Source organism: Camarhynchus parvulus, chromosome 17 (genome assembly GCF_901933205.1).
Source record: "Camarhynchus parvulus chromosome 17, STF_HiC, whole genome shotgun sequence".
NCBI lineage: Eukaryota > Metazoa > Chordata > Aves > Passeriformes > Thraupidae > Camarhynchus > Camarhynchus parvulus.
In genome coordinates, this window is record NC_044587.1 from 11,129,723 (window position 1) to 11,144,214 (window position 14,492).

At 57.7% G+C, this 14,492-nt stretch overlaps 1 protein-coding gene across 3 annotated transcripts; it reads right to left on the bottom strand.

Annotated features, from left to right (window-relative positions):
• Nucleotides 1–2,142: 2,142 nt before the first annotated feature.
• Nucleotides 2,143–14,295, bottom strand: FBXW5 (F-box and WD repeat domain containing 5). 3 transcript variants are annotated; one of them, XM_030961676.1, is made up of 9 exons: nucleotides 14,243–14,295; nucleotides 13,698–13,908; nucleotides 11,318–11,475; nucleotides 10,526–10,700; nucleotides 9,148–9,296; nucleotides 7,347–7,827; nucleotides 4,733–4,880; nucleotides 3,482–3,694; nucleotides 2,143–3,012 (listed from the first exon to the last, which is right to left on the bottom strand). In XM_030961676.1, exons 2-9 carry the CDS (start codon nucleotides 13,885–13,887, stop codon nucleotides 2,766–2,768), a joined length of 1,761 nt encoding a protein of 586 aa, XP_030817536.1. In that variant the 5' UTR covers nucleotides 13,888–13,908; nucleotides 14,243–14,295; the 3' UTR covers nucleotides 2,143–2,765. The 3 variants fall into 3 exon arrangements, with proteins under 3 accessions (XP_030817536.1, XP_030817537.1, XP_030817538.1); XM_030961677.1 differs by lacking the exon at nucleotides 14,243–14,295 and having other exon boundaries at nucleotides 13,387–13,782; XM_030961678.1 differs by lacking the exons at nucleotides 13,698–13,908; nucleotides 14,243–14,295 and having other exon boundaries at nucleotides 11,310–11,472.
• Nucleotides 14,296–14,492: the final 197 nt, after the last annotated feature.

The window sequence follows — 14,492 nt, forward strand, 5'->3', positions numbered from 1 at the left end:
GCCCATGTGCTGCAGACAGGGGCCCAGCCCCTTCCTGGGCACAGCTCTGCCAGCCTGGCGGCCACGTGGACAAACACTGGACACAAGCCACTGCTGGATTTTTGTGGGTTTTTTTTTCTTTTGACTACACCATCTCAGCACTGTGAACTAGATTTTGTTTTCCTTGAGGGTGTAGTATGGTCAGAACCACTAATAAAAGCTGTTTGAACAGCATTGCTGTGTATGAGCCAGGGGATCCTGGGCACAGCATGGGGGAAGATTGTGTCAGGGTAGGGGGGTTTCTGTGCTGGGGGATTATTTCTGTGCTGGGAACTCTCCCCAGCTCCTGCGTCCCTGCAGGAGGATTCCCAAACAAGGAGGGAACAGGGGGATCTTTAATGGGAAGGGAAGGAGCTGGAGTCTGGCTGCTGGAGCTCCACTGGGCCAAAGGCCAGTGGGAGCCAGTGCAGCAGGGCTGGGCCAGTGGTTCCAGTGGTTCTGCTGCTAAGGCAAATCCAGCACTCCTGTTCCTGGGTTGTAACAGCTCTGAGCTCCTCCAGAACAGGCTGCTTTTCCCTCGCCACTGTTGGGAGCCCAGTGCCTGCAGGATGCCTGTTCCTGCCCCTCCCCTGCTGCAGCACCAGCCCAGGGACTAAACCCATGTGGGGGCAGCAGCCTGGTGGCCTCTACTCACTGTGTATGGAAGAGACAAACACAAGGAATGACCATGGGCACCCATCCCCTCTGAGAAGCCCCCAGACCCCCCCTTCATACCACAGCAGCTGCTGCACCAGGGAGATGCAAAGGGCAATGAGGGAACAGTGGCATTGCAGCTCAGGAGGCTGCTGTGGCACAGGAATTGGTGTGCCAAACAGCATTGGAGGGCTCTCTGTTTACCCATTCTGTGCCCGTTAGTGCTTGGAAAACATAAATCCAGGAGGGATCTAGCCCCTGGCCTGTCCTGGAACCTGCAGTGTTCAGCCCTGGCTGCCATGGATGCTTGCTGCCCTTCAGCCATCCCCTGCCTCTCTCCTGTTGCTCACAGCTCTCTACCCACACTTCCCCAGCCAGGGCAGGTAACCACAGGCTGGGCAGCAGCTCCTGCAGTGCTCCTGCCCAGCCCTGTGACAGTCCTGGCCTCAGCTCTGGCTGAGCAGAGCAGTACTTGGAAAAACAAGCTTACATTGCAGAGATGCTTTAGCAGAGTATTTATTCAATGCCAGAGTGAAGAGCAAAACTCAGTACAAACAGCACCTCAGTGCCTTGCTCGCTGCTGCACCGAGCTATGGGTGGAGAGTTCACAGTTGGGAGAGGAAAGGAGGCTGTTCCTTTGCTGTGTGACTGGACAGAGCAGGATGTGGAGCCTGTGTGCACACAGGAAGGAACCCCTAATTTCATGACAGAAAACCTGAGTACAGGGGTTTTGGATGAAGCTGGGGCACAGCAGGACACAGGTGCTGACCCTCCTGCTGCAGCGGCTGCTAAAGCCATCAGTGCCATTGTGACAGAAGCTGCCACCTCTGTCAGGTCTATCAGCAACCCCAGACTGGGAATGGCACAGACACCTGCCCCGGAGCTTCCAGGGGGCCCCAAAATGCCTCCCCCTGCAGCTCCTTCCAGCCCTGCTTCCAGGAGCGACAGCAGCTCCTCAGAGGCCCATCTAGGCCAGGTCAAGATTAGGAGCTTAATTTTAGACTCTGACATTTGGGTACCTGCTGCAGGGACAGAAGCTCAAGGAACAGACAGTGAACACCACCGAGTTCGTAATAACTCCAAGTGACCGTCCCCACTGCCTGTGGGGTCCTGGAGGAGCTGACCCCTCCATGGTGGGTCAGCCCCAGGGACAGGGAGCTTATTCAGCTGTCACTGCAGGCAGGAGGGCTCCATCCCCATCACCTGCAGGTGAATGAATACCTGCAGCACCTGTGGGTGTCTACACTTATTCACAGAGAACATACCAAAAGAACCTAAAGTGCCACAATTGGGTAGCATGGGCAGGAGGTAAGCTGTCCTCATGGGTACCCCAGAAAGGGACAGCAGATCCCCCACAATAAATACGTTCCCGATCCATAGCTTATTGAAGTGCTACTCAGAGGAAGACAGAGGCAAAGCCAGCACCATATGACCACCAGCCCTCCCCCCCTCCCAAGTTTAGAAACTGGCAATACCAATACACAGACCCTGGGGCCAGTCGGGCTCCCAGCCCTGGCCCTGCTGCCCCCTCACTGCCCCCCGTTCCTGCTGCCCTCTTGGGCAGAGGTGCCATGGGGAAGAGGCACTTGACATTCCAGAGCAGCCAGACGAGTTGCCCTTGGAGCTTTGGGACAAACACACATTAATAAAATGCCAGTATTAAGAGTCCTGCAGTCAGGCAGCACAGCTGCACCATGGCTCCTGCCAAGCAGTCTGCAGCTGGCAGCTCCCAGTGTGTCTGGCCACGTCCCCAGCTCACACAGACCTACACTGAACGTGCCTCAGTGTCCCCTGTGCCCAGAGCTCACCCAGAGAGCTATGCCCAAGTAGCAATGCTGGTGAGAAGCTGTGGGAGCCCACCCTGCAGTGACCAGCTCAGCTGCTGCCCAACAGAACCACAACAGGGCCCCAGCTCTTATGTCCTGTCTGAAGGCGATGCTTCAAGGAGGAGGCGATTCCCGCTGCCAGGGCCCCTCCTGGCTCAGCCGTAGGATTTGTGTGCCTAGAGCTCATCTCTGTGCAGGGCTCAGGGCTCTGTGAGCTCAGAAGGAGGTGCTGCAGTGAGGAAGCTGCAGGAGCAGATGTACCTAGGTTCAGCTTTTCTGGTTCAAGAGCCAGGAGAAGAGCAGTTTCCTGGGCCGGGGCCTCCTGGCCTGCCGGATGCGCATGGCCCGTGGGGACCGCCACACCTTGATGGTGGTGTCATCACTGGCTGTCAGCAGCAGCTCCTGCTCCACTGGGCTGAATGCCACTGAGTTCACCACATTGTCATGCTGCAGCTTGGCCAGGCAGATGTTGTAGTGCCGGTCCCAGATGTAGCCGTGTCGATCCTCTGCCCCACTGGGGTGGAGAGACAGGGGTCAGGGTGTCCCACTGGTCCCAGTGTCAGCCCAGCAGCCCCAACACCCTGCCCTTCCCACTCCTGTTCTTCTGCAGGGATGGGGGCAGAGGGTACCCAAGCCCCTGTCTGCATGAGCTTCACACTGCACAGGCAGCTCCCTCTGGGATCCAGGGCCCCTCAGCTCAGCCCACAGTACCTGCAGCCCCAAGAAGGGCATTTGCCACCTGCCACCAAACACACCACAGCCCCATTTTTACCCTTTCCTCAGGGATTTACGGCAGGGTATTTACAGCAGGACCAGGGCAGCCACCCTTTATCAGCACTTTCCAAGTCAGTCCCTCTGCTCTTTCCAATCCCACTCCCTGCTCTCCTTCCAACACACAGGAGAGTTCTGCTCACCTGGCCATCCCATAGCAACAGGCCCAGGCCTTCCCAGATGCAGGATCAGGATCCTGCCCACCCCCTCACCTCGCTACAAAGTCCCTGCTGACGTCCAGGAAGATGAAGAAGCACTCCTCGTTGGGTGTGTAGGCGCGGTGTGCGCGCAGCGCTCGCTTCACCTCCTTCATGGTCTTCAGGTCGAACACGTGCAGGTCGATCTCCTCAGCGATGGGAGGCGGCTGCATCGGATCTGAAATGACGCAGTCCCGTGGCCAGGCCCGGCTGTTCACATACAGGTACCTTGGGGAGGGCAGAGAGGGGTTACCTGCACTGCACCAGAGCTCACAGAGCCCCCTGGCACAGCAGGGATGGAGCCTGCAGCCCAGCTCACTGAAATCCAGGCTGAAACAGAGAACAGGCTCCTGGAACACTCCTGGCCATGTCTGGAAAGGACAACTGCACCTGAAAGGTGACGCTAGGGCTCAGATCACACCTCTCTCATCTCACTGGAATTATCTTTAACGATGGGGCTGTCTTCTGGGCAGCACGTGTAGGGGGACTCTGCCCCTCTGCTCCATTCAGGTGAGACCCCACCTGCAGAGCTGCCTCCAGCTCTGGGAACCCAACACAAGAACGATGTGGAGATGCTGGACTCCAGAGAAGGCCAGGGAGATGCTCCAAGGGCTGGAGCCTCTCTGCTCTAGAGCCTAGGAGAGCTGGGGGTGTTCAGCTTGGAGAAGAGAAGGCTCCAGAGATACCTCAGAGCCCCTTCCAGGGCCTAAAGGGGCTCCAAAAGAGCTGGAGAGGGACCTGGGATGGAGAGACAAGACAAAGGGAATGGCTTCCCACTGCCAGAGGGCAGGGTTACATGGGCTGTTGGGAAGAAATTGTTCCCTATGAGGGTTGGAAGACCCTGACACAGGTTGCCCAGAGCAGCTGTGGCTGCCCCATCGCTGAAGTGTTCAAGGCCAAGTGGACAGAGCATGAGCACCCTGGAATAGTGGAAGGTGTCCCTGCCCATGGCAGGGGGTGGGGATTAGATGGTTTTTAAGCTACCTTCCAACACAAACCATCCTAGGATTCTATGGATGATCTACCTCAGGAACAAGACACATTGGTGTGGGCAGCTCCTCCACTCTCAGAAGGAGCCACCCTGTCCTGAGCTGGTTCAGGAATACATTCCTGCCATGGCTGGGGGCGAAGCTCAGCAGTAACACACCATCACCACCTGGATCAGAAGGCACCCAATCCATCCACTACTTCATGTCCTGGTCACCCCACAGAGCCTGTGAGCAGCTCTTGCCCACCCTGGCAGTTGCTGAAGCCCTCTGTGCTCACCGGTGGTCAGGGGAGAGGCCCATGCCGATGATGTGCCCATGGATGTCGATGACGTGATCCAGGGAGTCAAAGAACTCATCTGAGCGCCGCTCCTCCCCCAGCACTGGCCCTGCGGTCGTCATCTGATGGGGCAGGATCCTTTTAATCCCTGTGGGACACAAAGCAGAGGGAGGCAGTTCCACAGGCTGCTGCCAGCAGGGCTGGGGGAGGTCCCAGGCTTCAGGGAGGCGCTTCCCTTGGTGTGGCTAAGAAAGGAGAACCGGCTTGCTGTGCAAGGTCTGGGACAGGGCTGCTGTCTTGGCCAGGCTCCTTCAGCTCATCAGGTGGGCTGCACATCAAACCCCAGACAGGGAGATCCCAGTGCCTGAGGGTACAGCCAGACCTTGCCTCAGCCATCTCTGGAGCACATGGAAGCTGTGTTGGCCCAGGAGACACGCTAGTTGTAGAAGGGTTTTTCTCCGAAATGATTCCCTGGGCTGAGCCCATTCTCTGCAGTAACCAGCCTGGAGCAGCCCAGCAGATGCACGAGCTGTGGCAGGGTTTCCCCTGCACTGTCAAGTGCAGGTGGGAACCTGTCCCAGAAAGTTTAAAGAACAGACATTTAAACCCAAACTGTGCTCAAGTAATTTGTAGCTTCTGAACCTCCTGACTAAATGAGACAAGTGATAGGTCAAGCCCTGTCCCCTTCCAGCTCTGAAGACGTCCAAAACACAAATAGATTCACAAATGGTCCACTCCCAACAGCTTCCTGGAGGACCCCTGTGAGCCTCAGTAGCTCCTGGGCACACACAGGCTTCATCCTCCGCAGGTCCAGGGGGAGCTGGAAGGTGGCCTAGCCCAGCCCATCACCCTCTGGGAGGAATTGCTAACAATACCTTTGATTTTAGCCCCCTCCTGCAGCCCAGCAAGACACAGGTGACACCCCATTACAGCTCAAGTCGAAGGCCATTCCTAATATTTCTGTCCCTGAGCCTGGGACCTTTGAGACAGGACTGGTGTTCTTCCACCCCACCGGTGCTGCTCACCAGCATCTTCATCCTCACTTCCACAGCACCATGCTCCCTGTTCCAAACTCAAACACACAAGTCAGCAGGACAGGCTGCTCAACCTGGAGTCAGCATGAGAAATGGGAACTCGAGTTCACGCTGGAGCAGCACTGCATAGAGTGGGAGGTGAGCACAGAGTGAGCTCCTTCAGGTCCTGTGGGCACAGAGCAGGTGCACAGGGCCAGTTCTGCACACAAACCAAAGGGTAAACGAGACTGCAGTGACTCATGGTGGGACAGGAACTGAGGCAGTGTCCAGCCCTGCAAGCGCTGGCTTCCAGCCAGGGAGTCACAGAGCTCAAAGGCATCGCACAAATCCCTCAGCCCTGGGAGGCTGCAGAGGAATTGGGGAGCCCAAAGGCCCCGCCTCGGTGTGTGGCAGGCTGCAGTCTGAGAGGTGGCCTCAGCTCAGCCCAGGGGATCCAGGTGCTGCCTCAGCTCAGCCCAGGGCTGAGCCAACATGGCTGTCTGCAAACCCAGCCCACAGGCAGAAGCATGAAGCAGAGCTCATTCAGTCCAGGTCATATTCCTAACTGAAGTGGGCAAAGACTAAGTTGCTTAAAGCTCTGGACACTGCCTTCCCCCACCTAACTGGGCTGTACTGGTGTGGGACCATGTCATGGGAAAGTCAGGAGAGCAAGAAAGCAAGGCTGTAACTGTGTGAGCAGTGAAAAGAACTGAAACCATCTGGCTTCACAGCAGTCTTGTCTGGGAGCAGCTCCCTCCTTCCCCACACTCCTGGTCCTTTCCACCTCTCTGCCAGCTTTAGGGTTTCTTGGGGAAACAGCCAGTCTCCCTGCTCCTGCTCCCCCACTGAGGAGCCCCCCGAGGATTTCCTGTAAATTCAGGCTCTGCTAGACCTGTTGTCTTAACAGGGGTGCTGTAGGTGAGAGCAAGTGACATCCTAACACAGGACAAGGTCACCAGCAATGCCACGGCCTGGCGCATGCCGCACCTGCAGCACATTGCACCCCACTAGTACAACAGAGGAGGCTGCAACCTGCCCAGCCTCACTCACCACACAAACACTGGCTGGGGCAGTGAATCATCCCCTCAGAAACCTCCCCAGTCCCAAGTCTCTCACTGAGGCTGGATGCCCACACAAGGGTGGTCCCACCCATAGCAGAGGGGAGGCAGGCAAGGGGCAGGGGCACTGCACAAGTGACTCACACATCAACTCCATGCTGCTCAGACCAGCCCTGTCTACCCTCACAAGAGAACAGGACCAAGGTCCCTCCACACACTCCCCCAGGGCAACTGCGGTCCTGCACCCACTGCCGCTCATGGATGGTGTCCTTAATCAGAAGCCCCTTCTTGCTTTTCTGCTCAGCCCTTGCCATGACTTTAGCCACGTATCATGCTGGCAGTAACAAAACAACCCACAGGCAAGTGGAGGAGGTGAAACTCCCCACAGTGATGGGGCCTCTCAGAACCCAGAGCAAACCCCTGTTCACACCTCACAAACAGACAGCAGAAAGACCAAGTCTTTTCCTGACCCAAATCTCAAGCACAGTTGCAGCCCAGGCCCCTGGGGAGCCCTGGCTGTACCAGGCTCAGACCCAGCCTTACCTATCTGGTGCGGGGAGTAGGTGAGGCATCCTGTGGTGAAGATCAAGTACTTTGTCTTGCTGTTGCTGTCTGTGGGGAGCAGGTTTGGCTCGGGCGGTTTAGTTCTGTTTCGCACAAACAGCTCGGCCACCTTTGTCTCCAGCTCCGTCTCGGTCATGGCAGGCCTCACGTGGCCCTCCACGATCCCATCAAAGAGCTGCTGCAGCCCATGCTCTGCTGGCACACCCCCGGCATCTGGCAATTCCTGTACGGCTGGCTCCGGAGGCGGCTTGGGCTTGGCCCCTTCTTCCTCACTGTCACTGCCGAGATCAAAGACTGGGCAGGTGGAGGAAGCAGCCAGCTGCTCCTCGTAGTCCAGGAGCAGATCCGGGGAATCGTAGCGGCTGCAGTCAGCCACCATCACGGTCCGGATGGTGCTGGCATTCAGGTTCTGGATTTTGAACAGTCTCTTCACTACATTCACATTCTCAGACTCAATACCCTGCGAGCAGAGGGGAGAAGTGAGCAGGAACCACCCCAAGTCACTCCCACAGTTCAAACCAAGACCTGAGCTAACGCAGCGACACTGGCCCCCACAGATCCCTCCACACTGTGTGTGGGCCACTGACACAAGAAGGGGCCCCAGGCTTGCCAGTTCGCCTGTGCTCCTTCCTATCCTGGATGGAGAAAGAGCAAGAGAAAACATTCCTGCAGGCAGGCAGCAGTGGAGTGAGGAAGCACAGCAGCTGGGCAGCCCTGCTGCCACTGTACCCTGAGGCGATCAGCTGGTACTACCTGGTGCTTTACAGTGCAGGGCCACGAGCTGGACTTGACCCTTGTGGGTCCCTTCCACCTAAGGATACTCTACATTTTATGATTGACAAGGATTTCAGGAACAGGCCTCTGTAATAAGCGTGAAGTAGGATTCCTCTGTCCCACAACAGCAGTGGCAGAGAATCCCTGTGCTCCTGGAGCATGTTTGTACCCTTCAGCAGGGGCAGCTTGGTATCTGCTCCAGACACACAGAGCAGGTCCTTCTCTGCCTCACTGTTCCCAGCTGTACTCCTACACCCCTGTTATGGGCAAGGTCCTTCCTGGCCTCTCAGGGATGGAAGGTGTAAAGCTGCTGTAATGCCTCAGTGTAGCACGGAGATGTGGCTGTGGGAAAAGCCCTGCTACCAGAGGATTTTAGCTGGGGTCAGCATCTTGTTAAAATCACAAAACATGGGGATGTGCAGGTGTGGCACTGAAACAGAGGCAAAACGTGGGGAACCTGATTCAGCAGCCCAAGTGCTAGGGAGTGAACGAGCAGTTTGAGGCCAGCACACTCAGCTCTCCAAGTCTCACCATGGAATCAGAGACAGCATCTGGCCCAAGAAACCTCAGCAAGGCCAGGCACAACTGAGCTCAGCCTCCAGCTCACACAAACACCCTGAGCTACCAAGTGGGAGAAGGGCCATTGCTGGGACACACGCCAGGCTACAGCAGTCCCAGGACCCGCTTCAGACTCTCAAGGACCTCAGCAGCCCTGCTGTTGGGCAATGCATGCTGTGGAGCACTGCAGCCAACACCTCAGCCTAATTAATGTGGCAAAAGTTAACGAGATCTGAGGGCAGAGTTAGAATATTGCACTGAGTATAATAACACTGAGCATGGAGAAACCTCATGCAAGGGTTGCCTCGAGCTCAGGATCCTGAGGGCAAGTCAGAGGAGACAAACAGGGAGGACAGGAGGATTGAGCCATTCTTCCCTGCAGCTTTCCCTCCCACAGGAGCCAGCAGGAAGCTGCACTGCCTGTGAAGCTGGAAGGAAGGCAGCTCACCTGGAAAGCATTGTTCAGCCACAGCACTGAGCAGGAGGTTATGCGTCCAATCCGATGCAGATTGCCTGATATCAAGTTGGTTTCGTTCAGCCAGCAGCCAAACACATCATAGGGCTTATTCCTCACCCTGGAAAGCAGCGTGAAGTTCTCTGGAAGGGAAACATGAGTGTGAGGCAGTGACTTCCAGCAAAAGCCCTCGAGGAACCGTGTGGGACACAGGAAGTGGATCCAGGTCTCTGTAGGAGGGGCCAACCCCCATCCAGCTCCCAGCCACTGCTACAGAAACAGATTATTTCTCTTTTCTCCAGAGATGTGTGATGATACCTTGCACAGAGGAAACCAAAATAACAGGGCAGTGCACAGAGCACAGAGCAATTCAACATCCCACCCTTTCCCTGAGCAGGGCCCAGAGCAGGCCCTGGGGACAAGAAGGAGTTAAACACATACAGAATTTCCCTCCCACCCCTGCGGCTTGGAGCCTCTCCAGCAAGGCAGCTATGCACTCCTGCTGCACTCCTGATTGCTGTGGGACTCTGCACAAAGATGGTGAGATAACAGTGGGGATAAGCCTCGTACACAGAGCTGCAGCAGAAGTGAAAGAGGCTCAGGTGACAACACCTCAGAAAGCCCTGTGAGACCTAAGGGTGAGACTAGGGCCACAAAGGTGACCTGAGAGCTGGATGCAGCCACTTTCCTCTGGAGATGGGCTGAGAGGGCTGGGTGTGTCCAGCCTGAAGAAGAGAAGACTCTGACAAGACCTTAGAGCTCCAAAAAGAGCTGGAGAGGAACCTGGGACAAGGGATGGAGGGACAGGACACAGGGAATGGCTCCCACTGCCAGAGGGCAGGGCTGGATGGGATATTGGGAATTAGGAATTGTTCCCTGTGAGGGTGGGCAGGCCCTGGCACAGGGTGCCCAGAGCAGCTGGGGCTGCCCCTGGATCCCTGGCAGTGCCCAAGGCCAGGTCGGATGAGGCTTGGAGCAACCTGGGATAGTGGAAGGTGTCCCTGCCCATGGCAGGGGGTTGGAATAAGCTGAGCCTTAAGGTCTCTTCCAACCCAAACCATTCCGGGTTTTTGTAGCTCTATGCCAAGCACCACATATGCCATAGGCAGGAGCTTCAAGATGAGTGATGTGGATAACCCTTGCCCACACTGGCACTTAGAAGAGAAGTGAGGGTAAATACACAAACACTGCCTCGAGGTGCTGCTGCAGTGACCCGAACAGAGTTAAGGCTGTCTGTGAGGTTTCCCCTCTAGAACTGTGATTGGAGCCCCTCAGCTGAGGAGTCAGGACGAGCTGAGACAAGGCTACTGCACACCCAAAGAAGGGAACCCCCTCACCCAGCACTCATATGCCCCAGGGAAGCCCCACTTACCCATGCTGATGACAGCAATCTCCCCCGAGGAGGAGTTGTGAGGCCCCACAAAGACACCGGATACCAGCAGGAGGGAGTCATCGGAGTTGAACTGGGAGAACTGAGTGTAGCTCCAGTTGTACGGCCTCATGTTGGAGCTGTGCTGCAGGGCGATGTCCAGCTCATTGCTCCAGATCTACAGAGAGATGGGACAGTCAGGAAGCTGCTGAGAAGGCTGAGAGTGGTTCTCCTTTATCTCTTCTGCCAGTATTCACCAGGACATGAAAAACAAACAGTATCAAAAACCCCATTTAACTGCCTTCTGCTCACCACATCCCTGTCCATTCCCCTGACAGAAAATGGAGAGGGGCCAGATGGAGAACTGCTGCTCCACTGGCCAGAGGAGAAGGTGTTCAGGCAGTGAATGGTGCTATCACAGCTGGATTTCCAGCATGGTCAGACAGATTCCTCCCAGGACAACCACTCAGGGAAGACATAATCCACTGCAGTGGATCATTATCTCCCCGGTCTTCATCAGACCCAGGGTACAACAGGACACTGATCTGCACCTAGAAAGCAAAGCACCTCGGCCACCTCCACACACACTCAGGCTGGAGCTCCACACAGCCCTCAAGGCTACATTTGCAACAGTCATTAGTTCTATGGCTTAGAAAACAGCTCAGCACCCACAGGAACCAGCCCAAGTCCAGGGACATCTGGTCAAATCTCTCCACAGACTTCCCAAAGGCTGCTCAGGGCTAAGCCCCACTGGACCAAGGCTGCAAGAGCTCGACAGGGCACCTACCACTTTACCTTGACCGTGCAGTCTTTGGAGCATGATGCAAACAGGCAGCCAGAGTGGGAGAAGCTCAGGTGCAAAACTTGGTCATTATGCTCCTTCAGGGCCTGCACCTCCACACAAGGGATGGTGTCGTAGAGCCTCTGGAACTCATCGTACCACGAGACAGCACCTGCAGCACAGAGCAGGGACACGGGGCAGAAGTGTGAGGGGAGGGAAGCAGAGCTGGGCTGAACATGGCACCAGGCTCTAATAAACCAATCCTGGCTCCTGTGAGCAAGGCCAGGAGCTCTGCTGGGGCACCAACCCAGGGCTGCAGCTCAGCTACCAGCCCTCAGCATTTTCCTCAGCAGCTTCCCTACTCCTACACACAAAAACCCCTTTCTTCCAGTATACACACAGCTCCACACCACACTTCTGCTTTCCAGCACTGGAGCAGCCCAGGCAGAGGTGCTGGCGGTCAGACCAAATCAGTCCTGAGAAGGAACGTGTGTGCCAGCACAACCAAATCAACCAGGTGGGACAAGAGGGAAGCTGCTCCTCACCATACCCAGCTCTGCGCTGATTACCTCTGTCTTGTCTGACACAGAATTAAGACAGCTCCAGAAAGGGTCTGGGACCAGGAAAAAAAATCTCCACGAGGTAAGAGACTTGAAAAAATGAAAGAGAAGAACAGAAGCTGGGCACAGTGTGCTGAGCACAGCCTGGGGCACACTCACGGGAGTCTTACCGATGGACAATAAAAAACAAATAAAAGAAAATTTTTAATGGAGGGCCCGGCCAGGCAACCTACAGACTTCTTGTAGCAGCAAATCCCAGAGAAGCAAAGAGGATTAGACATGTATATGGATAAGGGCCAACTTTCCTAGTGACACTGAACAGGACTGAAGGATTTTTTGGAACACGCTGCAGCCCGGGAGGCACCTCCTCCTGCAGGCAGGGACCAGCTTGCTGCCAGCACATCCCACTGCTGCTCAAGGCTTCAGCCCCCTCTGAACCTCCTGGTCCTAGCCCATCCAGCTGCGAAAAGCCTGGGCAGGCCCCATTTGGCCAAGCAAACCCAACATTTCATCTTACAGACCTACTGGATACCATTCCTCTAACCATGGGGCTGCCCAGGGCAGCCCCCAAACTCATGCTCCAGCCCCTGCCCACACCTGCCAGCTGTCCCTGCCCTGCTGCCCTGTGCAGGGTGCCCACAGCTCCCTGCCAGGGAGCCCCTGAATACCTTACTGAGCTACACCAACTGCTTGATCCTAATTAGTGCTCAAGAACAGGGCTGGCAGCTGACTAAGCAGCTCCAGGAGGCTGGGAGGGAATGAGCCTGGTCAAAAGGCTTCAGAAAAACCCTAAAGAGAACATCCTCAGCCCCATGGAGCTCCCAGGTTCTGCAAGAGCAAAGTCACATAGCCTGGAGGAATCCCATCAACATCCACCTCCCCTGAGAGCCCTTCTGCTGTGGTGTTCCTGCTGCTCCCACTGCCTGATCCTTGGCATTTCTTCCTGCCCTTCTGTAGCCACTGCAATTGCCAACCCAGGGTCCAATTCCCTCAGCCACAGCTGGGGCCCCCTGCACAGCCCCATAACACACCAGGATTGGGCTGCTTGGGGAGAAATCCCCCTGGGCAGCAAGGGCCCCTCTGCCAGCTCCCAGCTGGTGTGACAGAGCCGGCTGATCCTTCCAGACTGCACCAGACTGCTGCCAGCACGGGATGCTCAGCAGGGAGCAGAGCTGTGATCACACGACTGCCACCCCCAAGCCTTCTGACAGCTTGGCCAGGGACAGCCCTGCCAGGCTCTGTCAGCTCCTGTTGGAAGCCCAGATCAAGTCCAACCTGCCCTGGTGCTGTAGGGCAGCTGCTGGCTCAGCACACGTCCCCAGTGCTGTCACAGGGCCACACATCCCCCAGACAGCACAGGTGTCCCCGCAGAGCCCAGCCCCTGGTGCTTGTGGCAGTGCCTGCTCCAGCTGGAGAACGGACAGAGCTGCAGCAGAGGGGCTGCCACGTCCCAGAAAGGCCAAGCCAGCCGTGATTCCACAGATCCCATGAAGGCTGGGATGCAGCCGCCTGTGGTGACTCACTGCAACTGCCGGGATCTCCTTGGACAGCAGCTACAGAGAGCACCTGCCTAGAGAGCTCAGGAAACGTTTCTGTGAAAAGAAGGGAAAGGCAAAGCATTTTCAGCCCTTGGACCCCCATTTCTGAAGGGTCTGGGCAGACCCAGAGGCCTTTCCGTGCACATCTCAGCCCAGGGCTCTGTGGCACAGCTGAGGCACCGCGGTTCGGGGCTTCCAGCACCCGGCAGCGGCGGGCAGAGCGAGGGGAGCGCGGGCTCCGTGGCGGGCTCACGGCAGGCGCCGGCCCCCGAGGAGCCCCGCGGCCCGGAGCGCACCTGGGTGCCGCGGCACGTCCCGGGACACGCGGTAGTAGCGGTAGAAAAGCTCCTTCCACAGGAATTCGTCGCGGGCCACGGCGCGCCACTGCTGGCAGACGAGCCCCACCGAGAGCACGTCGGCGTGGTCCAGGTACAGAAAGATCTCGAACAGGACGGTGTCCGGGAGCCGGGGGCAGCCCGCGTCCATCGTGTCATTCTGCCGCCGCGCCTGGAACCGAGCGCGGTGCTGCTGTCAGGCCCGGAACCGGGACGCGCACCCGCCGAGGGCCCGCGGCCCTCCCGAGCCCTGCCCGCTGCTCCCTTCGTGCCGTGCCCGGTGCCCTGGTGGCGCCCGGGGCCGGGGTCCCCTCCCTCGCCGTGCCCGGTGTCCCCTGTGCCCGGTGTTCCCCGTGCCGTGCCCGGTGTCCCCGCTGTCCCCCCCGTGCCGTGCCCGCTGTCCCCGCTGTCCCCCCCGTGCCCGGTGTCCCCGCTGTCCCCCCCGTGCCGTGCCCGGTGTCCCCGCTGCCCCCCCCGTGCCCGGTGTCCCCGCTGTCCCCCCGCACCTCGGCGGCTCCGCTGCCCCCGCCCCGCCGCGCCACTTCCGGCCGGCGCTGCCGGCGCTCCCCCGCCAGCCAATCACCGGGCGCGTCCGGCCGCAGCCCCGACGGCTCGAGCACAGAGCTCCCCGCAGCGTGCCAGACACAGCGAGCCGAGCGCGGCGCGATCGCTCACCAGCGCCTCTGCAGCGACGGCGCTGCCCCGCCCCGCCCGGTCAGACCACGCCCCCTCGGACCACGCCCCCATAGGACACGC

Coding starts and splice junctions, on each gene's coding strand:
- FBXW5 (XM_030961676.1), bottom strand. CDS start 13,887: ATGGACGCGGGCTGCCCCCGGCTCCCGGACACCGTCCTGTTCGAGATC. Junction 10,701..11,317: donor CCAAAGACTGCACGGTCAAG/GTAAAGTGGTAG, acceptor ATCTCTCTGTAG/ATCTGGAGCAATGAGCTGGA. Junction 3,695..4,732: donor GGCCTCTCCCCTGACCACCG/GTGAGCACAGAG, acceptor GCCCTCCCCAAG/GTACCTGTATGTGAACAGCC.